Source organism: Desmodus rotundus, chromosome 12 (genome assembly GCF_022682495.2).
Source record: "Desmodus rotundus isolate HL8 chromosome 12, HLdesRot8A.1, whole genome shotgun sequence".
NCBI classification, from domain to species: Eukaryota; Metazoa; Chordata; class Mammalia; order Chiroptera; family Phyllostomidae; genus Desmodus; species Desmodus rotundus.
In genome coordinates, this window is record NC_071398.1 from 85,049,247 (window position 1) to 85,063,583 (window position 14,337).

At 37.1% G+C, this 14,337-nt stretch overlaps 1 protein-coding gene across 2 annotated transcripts in view; it reads right to left on the reverse strand.

Moving 5' to 3' along the window:
• The window catches only part of INTS7 (integrator complex subunit 7), a 72,173-nt gene that overhangs the window by 45,613 nt on the left and 12,223 nt on the right, over positions 1-14,337 (reverse strand). The window contains exons 2-7 of one of the 2 annotated variants that reach the window (XM_024552369.4): positions 11,984-12,113; positions 11,024-11,170; positions 8,436-8,573; positions 5,229-5,275; positions 2,376-2,575; positions 1,783-1,905 (exon numbers count right to left, since the gene is read on the reverse strand). In XM_024552369.4, the coding sequence (XP_024408137.2) occupies positions 1,783-1,905; positions 2,376-2,575; positions 5,229-5,275; positions 8,436-8,573; positions 11,024-11,170; positions 11,984-12,113 (785 nt within the window). The other variant, XM_045188447.2, reaches the window with a different exon arrangement.

Consider the following 14,337-nt stretch of genomic DNA (forward strand, 5'->3'; position numbering starts at 1 on the left):
CATTAGAACACTTAACATTGTAAAGACATAGATTTCTTACAAATTGATTTTTTCTGTTCAGTACAATCCGATCAAATTATCAACTTTTTAAAAAAGTGGAACTTGACCAGCTGCTACTGAAATTTATATAGAATTGCCGAGGACCAAATAAGTACGAGTATCCATAATATATTCAGAATGACTACAAATCAACAGAAGAATAGACAAGAAATGTGAACAGCCATGTCACAAAAGGAGAAAATTCAAATGGTCAATAAACACTGAAAAAGATGTCCAAATTCTTTAGTAATCAAGGAATTAGAAATTAAAACTACAGCGCTTCTAAATTGGTAAAAATGTAAAAGTCTGATAATTCTACATATTGGCAATTAAAAGGAAAAATCATGCAATCATATAGGTGAATCTCACCAGTATAATGTTGAGCAAGAGAACCAAAACCTCAGCAATATTTTAGGAAGTTACAAAGAGCAAAGAAATGATTACCACAAAAGTCAAAATAGTGGTTTCTCTTGGGTAGGTGTTAACGCTCTGACCAAGGAGGGCCGTGGGAGGGACGGTGGGTCTGATCTTGCAGTGTTCTGTTTCCAGCTGGATGGTGGCTACATGGGTTTTCAGGTACAATTATTGAACTATTAAATATACATTCAACATTCTTTCCTGGATGTGTGCTCTGTCTCACAATAAGAAAAACGACAAGAAGGAGTAATATCGTGACTGTCCCTGGTTTGGTTCAATGCACAAGTTGCCCAGGGTGACGAAAGTGCCCGGGCACGTTCTCTTGGAAAGACAGTATTGTTTAGTAGAAAAAGCACCAGAGGACAGAAGTGCTCTTAATTCAATTCTTTTTTTTTCTCCCCCACCCCGTCTTAACTCAGGTCTTAATTAAGACCTCTTAAGAAACTCTCTTAAGCATACTACGTCTCTCAGAACTCTAATTTGTCATCTACTAAATGCAAAAACTAACAACTGCCCTTATTTCTTGCAATATTTGTGGCTATCCATCTACAATATATTGAAATATATTTAGAAAATTGCAATTAAAGAAACAAACACAGCAGCTTAGTTTTAATAATCTGAAATTCAAAGGTTTTTGTTACACTGTAGCTGTAATGATACCAAGAGATAATAAAATCCATGAAAATGAAGGGCAAATTCTAACAATCTTCCACTTCACTTTAAACAGCATTTTTAAGAAAATGTTGCTTCTGTTATCAGTAATGTGGAAACAAACAGGGTTACATTTTGAGAAAAAAATACAAAATAATAATTTAACCTAAGAAATGCTATAAAAAGATACCATATTAAAAGTCTAGAGAATGAGACCTGCCCTTGTGTTATTTACAGAAGAAAACTTAGGAATGTCTTTTGCTCTCTGTGAAAAGAAGAAATATACTTTGCCAAGTTACCCATCTTGCATATTCTCCCTAATAAATCGTAGCAGCACCAAAATTATTCTCCCTAAATTGACTAAAGGAGACAGGAATAAAATAAACAATTTAACTGGCCTTCTCAATTAGCCTTATAGTGCTGCTTATGTGAAAATTAACAAGAAATTGAGAGGCAAGTCTAATTCACTAAAACAAACAAACTTTAAATGATACAAGTTTCATGCATTTATTTTGCCACTTAAAACTTCTGCTGTAAATTCAACAATGCTTAAATTTTTCATATCCAAACACTTAGAAGATGACAAAGATGATAGAAAAATTTAAAGCAGAACAATTTATTACAATGTTATATTATTTTTCTATATAAATCACTAATGTTCAAAGATCTACATACCTGAATGTTTTCCCTACTCCAAGTATGTGGTGTTTTATTTGCAAGTAATTTCAGATCTTGAATAGCAAGCCTCTTTACTGCTTTCCTGGGGTCATTCTTCAAATACTGCAAGAGAAGCTGAATCTACAAGGGCAATAAGCCACATGGTTAACAACACTGTCACTGAAATGACCATTAGGGAAGCAACGTTGCTCAGTGAAACTTTTAGACTTGACAGGACTCATTTCAAAGCGCAGCCATGTCATTTACCAGGGCTGCCATGTTTAGGCCTCATTCTCTTTGTGTATAAAATGATACTGTCATTTAACTTATAAGGTTCCAGCATAGGGCCTGGCCTATATGACTCAATCCTTTCTTTCTTTATGCTCCATGCTCTGCCATGTACCCATCTCTACCTCATTTCCTCAAGGAGTCCCAAAAATCAGTATTGTGAATACAGAGAAGGAAAAAACAAGCAAAAGAAAATTAAACGGATCTTTATTAGAGAAAGGGTATCTTAATATTATCAAAATGTATGAGTTACTTATCTTTTACCACATACTTTATATGCAAGATTAGCGAAGAAAAGGCAGTTTAAAGAAAAGTGACATTACCTGCTTAGGTGTATCCACCAAAGAGGAAGCTGCGAGCAGAGTAAAAGTGTGCAAAGAAACAATGACCATTTTGGTGGAAGGATAGGACGTGACTAGCTGCTGTAAAAGCTGACGGGCGCTGGAAGCCAGGATGGCGTCGTGGTGCATGTGCTGTAGGATTGGGATCAACTTCAGCTTCAGGTCTACAGGTGTGGCTAAGCCTGGAGACAGAAAGAGTTCTCAAGATTTGTGGTCATCACCCCTGATAACAATTCACATGTAAAAGTTCTGACTCAACGAGCACAATAACCATTTAATAACGAATAGTATACTATTATGTTCAATCAGTACAATAGTTTTTTCCAAAAGCATTTATCTTAACATTTACTGTTCATGATGACTATACAATCACATCCAATAGGAGAAAATGCCTTTAAAAGGCAGTGTTTAAGCAAACTCATTTTGCTGCCTATTTCTTCTCACAGCATATTAAAAAGGTATAAATATGTTTATATACGAGATCTGCCCAGAAAAAGTGCAGCCATTGTTAAAATAATGAGAATGGTTTGTGCAACATCATTATAACTACAGCCAAAGCGAGCAGACTGGAACGCGCATGCATGAACAATGACGACTCCATGTACTAGTCAGTGGGGGCAGTAGACGCGGTTGAGTGAGCATGTGTACTGTGTGGCCATCACATTCAAAATGGCTGAGTAGAGCAACAAATCTGCATCAAATTTTGCATTAAACTTGAACATTCCTTGAAGGAAACTTGTCAGATGATTCAGAAGCCTGCAGCTTTAGGCAACCGGTGACTGGCTTCTTCAACATTGTGTCCTCTCAGGCATCATGTCTTGTGCAGAGTTTTTTTGCCAAATGTCTAATCATCCAGGGGACTGAGCCCCCCTTACAGCCCAGATTTGGCACCCTGAGACTTCTGGCTTTTCCCAAAACTAAAATCACCTTTGAAAGGGAAGAGATTTCAGACCATTGATGAGATTCAGGAAAATATGACGGGGAGTTGATGGCGATTGGGAGAACTGTGTGAGGTCCCAAGGTGCCTACTTTGAAGGGGACTGAGGTGTCACTGTCCTATGTACAATGTTTCTTGTGTCCTGTATCTTTTTAAATAAATGTTTCTTATTTTTCATAGTACATGGCTGGACACCTTCTGGACAGACCTCAAGACACACACATACTCAATGGCTAAAATTTGATGATATTTACAATTTTAATGGTTTCCTTCAACATTAAGCCAAAATCAAGATGTGAACAGACTATGCATGGGATGGTTTTGAATTTCTGTGAACTTTGTGTAGCAATGCTGTGCTTTACCGCATACACAGCTGGAACTCCATGAGAATTAATGCCAATGCATCTTTTCCTATCAAAATTAGAGCTAAACGAACAAACAAAAAAACAAACAAAACCCCTTTCCTTCTACAGCAAGGCTTTGCAGTGATAAATATAAAAAGTTGTCATTCATAATGTACTATGTGCCAAAAGCTAATTTATACTCTGCAAATCACTGGTTTTCCTATTGCAAAATAACTCTTAGTGTGAACATATGATAGCATTTCAACTTTGGTTTACATCAACAAACTCCCTTGCTGTTTGGCCTCTATTTGGGTTTGGCCAAAGCACAGAACCCCAGGAGACGGGAGGGAGAAGAATGAAGTCAGAGCATTTATTCCCTGGTTCCATCTATGCAGGGTCACATCATATTCACTGGTGGTCAGTCTTTCAAAGTGACCCTCTTGACTTGACTCCAGGTTTCTGCCAACCACTCCCTCCCCTGCACCCTGAAGAGGTGCAGGGCTACATTATCACCTATAGTTTACCCCGCCCATATGTTTGTAAATGGCTCCTTCATTAAACACTCCTTGGATTATCTTAATTCAAGTATGCCATCTGTTTTTTTTTTTTCTTTTTTTTGCTGAGATCATGTCTGAAAGAGCAGGATTCAATAAAAACCTGCTCCATGATGAGTGATGCTTCCTTCTAGAGACAGCCCTTTCTGTAGGAAAGCCCTTTTAGGATGGCAGGAAAAAAGACACAAGGATAAAGGGGAACGGGATAAAACTCAACCATAGTATCTTGGTCTTCAATTTAGTCATTTTATTTCCTTTTTTGTAAAATAAACACAATAGCATTACCTATCCAAGTCTGTCAAGCTGCACAATTCAAAAGGAGGTCATTTACAAAAATGCAAAGGACGTGGTATTCTCTAGAACTGTGCAACGCTGGAGCTCCTGAGCTCCCTTTTAAATGGGGCTAATACCATGAAGCTAAGCGTAGAAGATGACATTAGAAAACTTGACATTTGTAGACTATGGTAAGGAATTTGAATTTTAGTTGCAACTGAAGACACTGAAGGGACATTAGCCAAGTGACAAGAGAGCCCCAGGGCTTCTAACAGCACTGCCCTCCCCCAAACCAGAATGTTCTTCCCCTAAAAATCTGCATTTCTCACTCAAATATCACTTCATCAGAGGCCTTCCTTCATCAACAAATGTAAAAGAGAAAAGTTCCCCCTCCCACGCTTCCATCTACTCTAGGGATTCACTGTCCTTCTTACTCACTTTTTCTCCGCTGCACCTGATATGTCACATTTTCGTCTATTGCCCCTCCCCCTCCTTCCACCACTGGAGTGTAGGTTACTTGAGGGCAGGGACTTTGTTGAGTTCACTGCTGTACCCTAAGCACCTAGAAAAGCTCTGGCATTGAGAAGATGCTTAGTAAGTATTATTTGAATGAATAAATGAGTGAATAGCAACTAGCACATAGTAAGTACTTAATGTTAGCAGCTATTATTAATAATATAAATCCTATTCCTAAGTCACTTCATAATACTAAATAAAGCATACATACCTTGAATCATTTCACTAATTTTGTTACAGATTCCTACAGCAAAATCCCTTTGGAAAAAGAGAACAGCAAAAACTTTAAAACCAAATAATTAAATTAAGATTTTCTAAGGACTTAAACACAACACAATCAGCACTGGAGAAATGCCAATACATTCCAACATGTAACGAATATTCCAAAGGTAGGGCGCTGGGGGTGAGGTAAGAAACGCAAATGAAACCAAAACTGCAAGCAGCACATGGGTTTATGCCAACGCTGTTCTCACTTGGTATTCAAGGAAAGATGCTCTGATTTATGGGTGTTGTTGCAATATGCGTCACTGAGTCATACTGCCCGAAAGATTCAAGGTTACTATCTCAATCGATTATGTTTTAGAATATACTTTTAATTAAGAAAATCTTTTAACACACTAGCTGATTACATAAGCAACAAAATACAGTAGAAAACATAGATAGAATCTTTCTATAAAAGCCGAACTATTTTAAGTTAGCCACGTATTTATAACATTATATATGTGTATTTTCCAAGGTGCTGCTTTTGATTCAATGGCAATAGAAATATCACAGAGTTTTGCAAAAGTATTAATAATAATATATGGGATAAAATATAATATGTAAAGAAATATGATAAGAGATAATAGGATCAAACCTGGCTTATTTATCCATAATAAGTGATACATAAGACACAAACTACTGCCCTCGCTCATGTTGCTAAGTTGGTTGGGCATCTTCCTGCAAAGCAAAAGGTCGCTGTTTCAATTCCTGGTCAGGGCACATGCCTGGGTTGTGGGTTCAGTCCCAGGTCAGGGTACATACAAGAGGCAAGGGACTGATGTCTCTCTCTCTGACTTCGATGTTTCTCTCCCTCTCTTTCTCCTTCCCTTCCCTTCTCTCTAAAAATGTATACATAAGATCCTTAAAAAATACTTAAAAAAAAAGACATAAGCTACTTCTCCTTACAGTTCAATGGATGTCTAAATAAAATATTTCCTGTCATTAAGATATGATTTGTCATTTTCAAATTAATTCTCTCACAAGTGAACAGTGGAGTTTGTCAGAGGCTACATGATATATGAAGACAGACATCTATTGACAACTAATGGAATGCATGATTGTGTATTCTTTTGTTTTCTAGAATTTTCTATGGTGGCTTAGTGTATAAATGTTTTCTGAGATTAACTCAGTTTTTTCTTAGTTATTCTGTTGTGCTCTTACTCTCTCTGACTACATTCATTATAATCTCAGTAACCTTATTATTATTCAATACATCATAATTCTGAAATCCTTAAGTTTTCCTTATGCCTATGCAGAAATAGATCAATTAGTATACTTTGTTGTGCTTTGCAGTGAAATTTTGAACGGTTTTTCTAAAATTTTATCTAAAATTGATTTTGTTTTAGAATTTAAAATATTATATTCTAAAATAAAGTTCATATGTAAATTATTTTTCTTATACTTAAAGAGTGAGTTGTTGGCTTGGAAGAGATTAACTCATTTTCTCAACTCAGTTCACCACAGTCGCCACTAGAGGGCACCTCTCCTATTGACAGTGCTCCCTTGACCCCTTCTGAAGGCACTTGGGCTTGCATTCAACTCTGGTTTTGTGACTCGGGGAACTAGTTCTTTAAAAATATAAAATCTTAACCTTTTTAAGAACAAGTTAGATGTGGTTATGGCAGTAGACAGGAAAAGAACAGAAGTAAATTCTCAAGGCCTGATTTGGCCAGTTATTTTCATTTGTTGAAGATCCAAAATTGGTACACTGACACACTAAAATAAAAACCCACTGGTATTAGATGAGATATCTGATCTCGGGCCAAGTCATCCATCTTTCCCTGGGAAAGAGGGTTTCGTTAATTTCTCAGTCTGATACAGTTAGATAAGCCCTTCGGGCTCTCCACTGTACTAATTTTGGTATTTTTTAATATTACAAATTACAAGTATATACTGAAGACTAGTATGTCAAAAACTGCTTCTGCATAAATGTTAACTTAAAAGTTTATTGGTCATTAATTCTTTAAATGAAGAATCTTGCTGTTTCTATGTTACCGACTCTTAATCATTTCCCAAGACAGATCAAAAATTCCACTGCTCATAAAATTACCTTCTGATAACTGAAGAGAAAAACTGAACCAAATATGATTCTAATAAATCTAATCGCCAAATTTTAAACTTAGCATTTAGTAATTACACTTAGAAAACTACCTTTGGAGTCACTGTATATATTTAATCTGAGTGCTAATCAGATGATAATTACTCATTAGATAATAATACCTCCTAACCCAATAAAAGCAATTTTTAAAAGTTCTCTCAATATCAATGATACTCTCAATAATAAAAAATTTCCAATTTTCAAAAGCACAAATAGGAACTATATTTAACTCAGATATTTCACCTCCTCAATTACTGCCACACCTACTGATTTTGAATAGTAAGTTAAAAACGATATGCTTTCTATTGTCTACTCTCCTTTGCCACTGAGTAATCCTGGACTTCTAAGGTTTGATAAAAGCAGCCGAAGAGAAGAATATGCACATAATTAAAAGGTGAAGAAAGAAAAATGATTATTTCAGTTACTCAAATTTAGCAGAGGGTCTTAATGGAAATGCTATATTTTATTCTAAAAAATAATATTTAATATTCACTTGATTATAAAACCAAAACTTGCTCATGACAGGATATGGAGAAATTTATTAAAAAGAAAAGAAAAATTAGATACAATGTTACCACCCAGAGACAATGTTTTAATTATACAGTTGTATAAGAACATGACTTCCTAAACAGGTTAAAATTGGTTTCAACTCCAGTGACTACTGTCTCTGTCAAACTGTGTACAGCTCTGCTGCCAAACAACTCAGCCTGAGAAGACACTAAGAAAGCAGCAGTTTTGCATTAGGGCTCTATGTTTGGGGAGGGCTCTTTAGCAAACAAAGCTTCCGCCATCCAATAACGCCTTCCCCAGGTTCTCTAATCTGCGCGGATCCTGTCCCTCTGGAAACTCTTATTTCATTTATAGTTAATGCCAACTTTTGTACTTAACTATTCTGTTCTGTGTACTTAAGTTTTGCTTCCCCAATTGACATAAACTCTCTTGGAAAACACACCTTGCCATTTACATTTTTCTGTATTGCTTAGTATTTATACACATTGCTGAGTTGTTCTCTCCAAACCTCTTCTTGGAAAGCCAAATGATTGAAAGGCCTAAGCTTACTTGGACTGTGCAGAAAAGTTTGCTGCAGCAAAAACAGCAGCCTCGACTTCTACATTATCATGTGAATCCAGACTCTGACGAATACTATGGTGAGCATTTTTCCTCTCAGGAATTATTGACGCCAGACTCCCCAACATCCTACAGAAACAGAGAAACCGGGAAGCATGAAAATACAATCAACTCGAGGTCAGGAGAGGAAGAAGCAAGGCAAAGCTAGATTACTAAAACTAAGGTTTGTAGGTAACCCCATAATCTCAGGTTAACAAAGCATCAACTTTAGGAATCAAGCAGTGACTGAACTTCTAACCACTATCCCCTACTTCAATATGTCGGAAAATTAATACAGATTATCTAATACAAGCAAAATTTTCAAAACTCATCTTGAAGTCCATCCTAGGTATCAAACACAACCCAGAAAAGAAACTTTTAAATTATGAAAGCATTAAAATATCAGTTTTCCAGTGCTGCATAAAGTCCAGTTTAACAAAGCATTAAGAGTCTAACTTTCTGGTATTAAGTACATCCACAAAGTAAAAAAAAAAGTAAGACTGCCCAACATCAGTAAATACTGGTACCATGATTTGCAAACCCATCCTCAAATCAAAAAAACTCATGCAGAGGACGCTCCCTGGCACTCATATCAGAATCTGCAAGGGTGAGGAAGGAAGAATTTGAAAAAGATATAGTCCATTTTATAATAAAATTATAAACTCAAAAAAAGAAAAATTCTACTATTTGTAACACAAACTGTAGAAAAGGAAATCTTGAAAAATCTTCTCAGCAGAAAGGCAGGGACTTTAGAAGGCTATAAAAATACTTCAGTAAACCAAACAGAGTTCCTACAATGACAACCTTCCTCAAAGTCAATGTCTTGAGTTACCTTCCAACATGATATATCATCTCCTAATTATCGTATGGAGATATAATTGATTGGACACAAATAGCAGAGTTCTTATAAACAAGATTTTAAAATAGTCTAAATATGTAACTTAATTTCAATTAGAGTTCTGAAATTACTTAAATTACTTTACAAAATATGCAACTCACATGGATTATTTTTAAAAATAGGTAAATAACAAATGGCTATTAAGCTAGTATTTTATACAAGAAAAGATTAGACCAGGCTAATATTAACATATCTTTTTTTTAATTAATTTATTTTTATTCAGTTACAATTGTCTGCATTTTCTCCCCATCCCTCCACCCCACCCCAGCCAGTCCCACCTCCCTCCCTCACCTCTACCCTCCCCCTTGATTTTGTCTTTGTGTCCTTTATAGTAGCTCCTACAGACCCCTCTCCCCACTCCCCTCTGGCTATTGTTACAATGTTCTTAATTTCAATGTCTCTGGTTATATTTTGTTTGAATATTAACATAGCTTGATTAACAGTTTGTTACTATGTAATATAAAAAGGCAAAAAAAAAAGCATAATCCCATATGACACTACTTTCTGAAATACTTCTGGTGATATTATAAATAATTTGTAGCACTACACTTCTAATGCAATGAGTATTTCCCACCTTCTTCTTCCATTTGTTGTTTTAATCTGTAAGTCTAAAGTAATGGGTGAAAAATAAAACATCTTTAAAACATGAATCACAAAAGCACTTCATTCGGAGCAAGAGGGAAGAACCCGTTCCTGACGTGCAAATACGGACACTCTGGGAAGCAGTGACACCCTGGACGCTGTGGTTAGAAGGGGTGCTGTCTGGGAAGGGCAAGTCAGAAGCGAGCCCTACAACATAAAAGCAATGGGACAAGTGTCCTCGGGGGAGGGTAAAAAACACGTGTGCCAATACACAATACAGCTACTTATGAATCTCCTCACGCTTATGTGGATTTTATTTGAGGGAGCATATATGTATTAATACATTTCTCTAGTTTGTTTTGTCTAATTATATAATAAGTACATATTAATTGAAAAAGTTTATAAAGTACCAAAAAGCATCAAAAAGTATAAAATTCATAAAAATAAAAAAAAAGAAATAAGCCCTATAATTTAGGAATGTAAATTTCAAAGAAAAAAAAATCTCAAGATTATTCATGATTCATTGACAGCACAGCTAAAGAGAGAACATGGTTCAAGCTGAAAATAAGGCTTAAAATTTTAAAAAAATTCTAACAAAATTAAAAAAAAAAATTTAAATGCCAAGAAAGAAAAGGCTGAAGAAACTACAGTAGTTATATCTGGCATTCTCCAAGGAGTTCAAATATAAATTATTGCACACAAAAATGAGTGGGTAACCAAGGATGAATACAGGACACTGACCCAAAGCATTAAGAACAAGGTCAGGCAGGTCAAAATGAGCTACAGCTAAGCTACATTTAGATCCTAGCTCTTGCATCAGAACATCTACCTACCCAACGTGCCAAAACCAAGGTAGGCAACAATGTACAACCAAAACACTATCATAGGTGATAACTGAGAAGCATTTACAGATTAGGACAGTTATGATATTTTTGCATTGAGTCCTAGTTGAAAAACAAAAAGAAATTCTGAATACTCAAAATGAAATATATTGCCTTTTTTGGTTACATCATTGTAACTCAAACATCTTGTGGTGAATCATAAGAGCAACGCAATATACCGGAGTGTGATGGCTCTCGCTACAGGATCATTGCTATGAATCACGGAAAAAATTCTCTTCACGAACTCATCCACATTCAGAATCTTCTCCAAATGCTTCTCACTTTGTTGAGTAACTTTAAGAACACAGAGCCTCAGGAAATTATTTCTACGAAAAACCAGGGATAAAATAAATTAGACCATTCTAGGAAAGTAGTATTTAATTAAGAATCCAAATGACACTATCAATATTCAATTGTAGCAACAGGCAGCTGTTTTCTCACTTGTCTCATCACCAAGAGTTACGGTCTGTAGTGTTTCAGGTGGGCACTAAGCCCAAGCAGTCAGCATGGCAGCAGCCCTGCTGCAAGACCCCAAAATGGCAGTGACACAAGCAGCCCCGGGGCAGCCCCGAACCTCATCCATCACATTCTAACCAAGGCCAGGAGGTCAGATGGTCTTACTCCTCCTCTCCAGATAATTCTACATCTTTTCTCCTTCAGGTCTGATTTGGTGTGTGTGTAACCACATGAGTGCTTGGGGAATGGCAGAAAGAAATGGGCGGGGAGTGGTGGGGGGAAAAAAAGAGAAATGGGTATTTTATTCGGTGCTTACATGTTCCAGGCACTTCGCAGTAACTTGTCATCTCATGTTATAAAATAAGCTATAAAATCAGAAACTTCTCCAAACAATCAGTACAAAGCCACAGATATTCCCAAAATATATAGTAACATATTAAGATTGTCTTAATTTGATTTATCCTGTTACCCAAAGAAATAAGTAGTCTCTAGTTTACACTCTTCAATTTTGCTTAAAATGTCATTAAATCTTCCACCAAAACGTATTACATACTACCCTGTGTGCCCACTAAAATGGTAGCCAACATGTGGAAGTCCTGCATGTCAAAGAGAGTAAAGACCACAACATAAAACAAAGATATGAACAAAGTACTTTGGGACACCAGGGACTTAAAAAGACTTACCCAACTCTGAAAACATCAGCTAACTTTAGGAATGCAGAATTGATGAGAATCGGGAATGGATACTTTTGAAAGAGCCTGGGAAAGCGAACAACTGCTTCGCATTGTTCACCAAGTTTGCCAGACCTTAGACCTACGACAAACATAAAAAGAGGAGAATAGCTTACGGGTTTGTGGCTACAATAAGGCAAAAACAGCAAACACTAACACAGTATTATCCAGTAAAATTATATATGCAGTAATACAATAATTCTTAACAATAGGGTAAAGTGCAACTGTAATTCATTACCTTTTTAAAAAATAAATGTATATAAAATAATAATTTGGTGTATTGTCACTTTTAGATAAAGAACAATGGAAAAGGCCCTGGCCAGTGTGGCTCAGTTGGTTGGAGCATTGTCCTGCAAACCGAAAGGTCACAGGTTTGACTCCTGGTCAGGGTACATGCCTAGCTTGTGGGTGCTGTCCCAGGTCGGGGTGTGTGCGAGAGGCAACTGATTGATGTTTCTCTCCCTTCCTCAAATCTTTTTTAAAAGTTTAAAAGGGCTATCTAAAATCATACCATGTTTGATCTCTGATCATAACAATTAAATCAGGAATTAATAGGAGAAAAAATGTGAAAATAAACAACATATTTCTAAATAACCCATGAATGAAAGAGGTAATCAGAAGGAAAATTAGGAAATTATCTTGAACTAAATTAAAAGTACAATCTGTGGGAGCAGCTAAAGTAGTGCTTCAAGGAACATTAAATGTGTTGACCCCAAGAAAGAAGATACCTACCAAGAAGGTCTCCTGGTGGCTAACTGGGCTCAAAGTTAGAAATGGAGTCTAGCAGCTGTTGCTAAACAAAGGCCTCTCATACAGGCCACACTTCAGGGAGAACCTGCACTCAACCGCCTGTCTGCATTGTGTTCTTGCTGTCTGAGCTAACACTTAAAAGGAGTTTCTGAAATCATATTTTAACCAATAGGACTGAGACATTCCCTGTCCAAATGAAGCTGTGTGATCATATCCCCATTAGCATCTTCACCAACCAATCAGAGCAGCCCCACTCTGACCCATTAGGACAATGCTTTTTGCATCAATCAAACTGTCAGGATTTGGAGTCCTCATGTGCATGAGAACATACCAATCAGGGACCAGGGTTGAGTCCTTCTCAATATACAAGTCAACTCCCCTCTGACTTGGGGAGTATGCTGTCCCTTTCCATTCAAGACTAAAAATGCAAATTACCCCATCCCCAACAGAGCGATTCCACTGTTCCAAGTCACCCTAGGGCTGCCTGACAGCCGTGTTGTCTCATAATTGAGCTGTTCCATATCTGTGTTGTATCATTACTGAGCTGTGTGCACTGAATAAAGTTTCCTTCTTCACCATACTCCAAATTGGAGATTCTGCTGGCACTAAATTGGTGCCAATGATCATCAGTTGGCAAAGGCTTATGTTAGGAAAAAGAAAGGTTCCAAATCAATGATCTAACAAAAGTGCCAAGATAATTCAATAATCGTGCAAAGGATAATCTTTTTAACAAATGGTTCTGGAACACCTGGATATCCATAAGCAAAAGACCCTTAATCCTTAATTTACACCATATACAAAAATCAACCCAAAAAGAACAATAACTGAAATTTAAGACCTACAATTATAAACAGCACAGAAGAAAACACAGGATAAATCTTTATGGGCTTGAGTTAGACAATTCTTGGAGAAAACACAGAAAGCACAAACCATAAAATAAAACAGTGATAAATTAAACTCCATCAAAATTAAAAACATTTCAACTTCCGGCCAAGATGGAAGCACAGGTAGATACACTTTGCCTCCTCGCACAACCAAAAGAAGGACAACAACAAATAAACAGAACTGCCAGAAAGTCGAACTGTATGGAAGTCCGACAACCAAGGAGTTAAAGAAGACACATTCATCCATACTGGTAGGAGGGGTGGAGATGGGCAGCCAGGGTGGGGAGGAAGCACTGCAAAGCAGTGACTGCAGGACCATGGTGGACTGGTGGACCCATATTTGTGTGAGGATAAACCAGGAGGAACACCTAGGGGGCAAGACAGACCTCGCAACCCAGGTTCAAGCATGGGAAAAGGAAGCCTCAAAATCTCTTGCTACAAAATCTGTGGGAGTTGTGGTGGTGAGAGAAACTCTCAGACTCACAGGAGAGTTCACTGGAGAGACCCAAAGGGTCTAGAACATACACAAACCCACCTATAGGGGACCGTTCCACATGGTATGGAGAATGTAGCCCAGCTCCTGATTCGGAAAACCGACGGGGAGCGATGTCGGCACACAGGACCCACGACCACAGATAGGTTCTCCCATGGGGAATCAGGTCTGCATTGTAC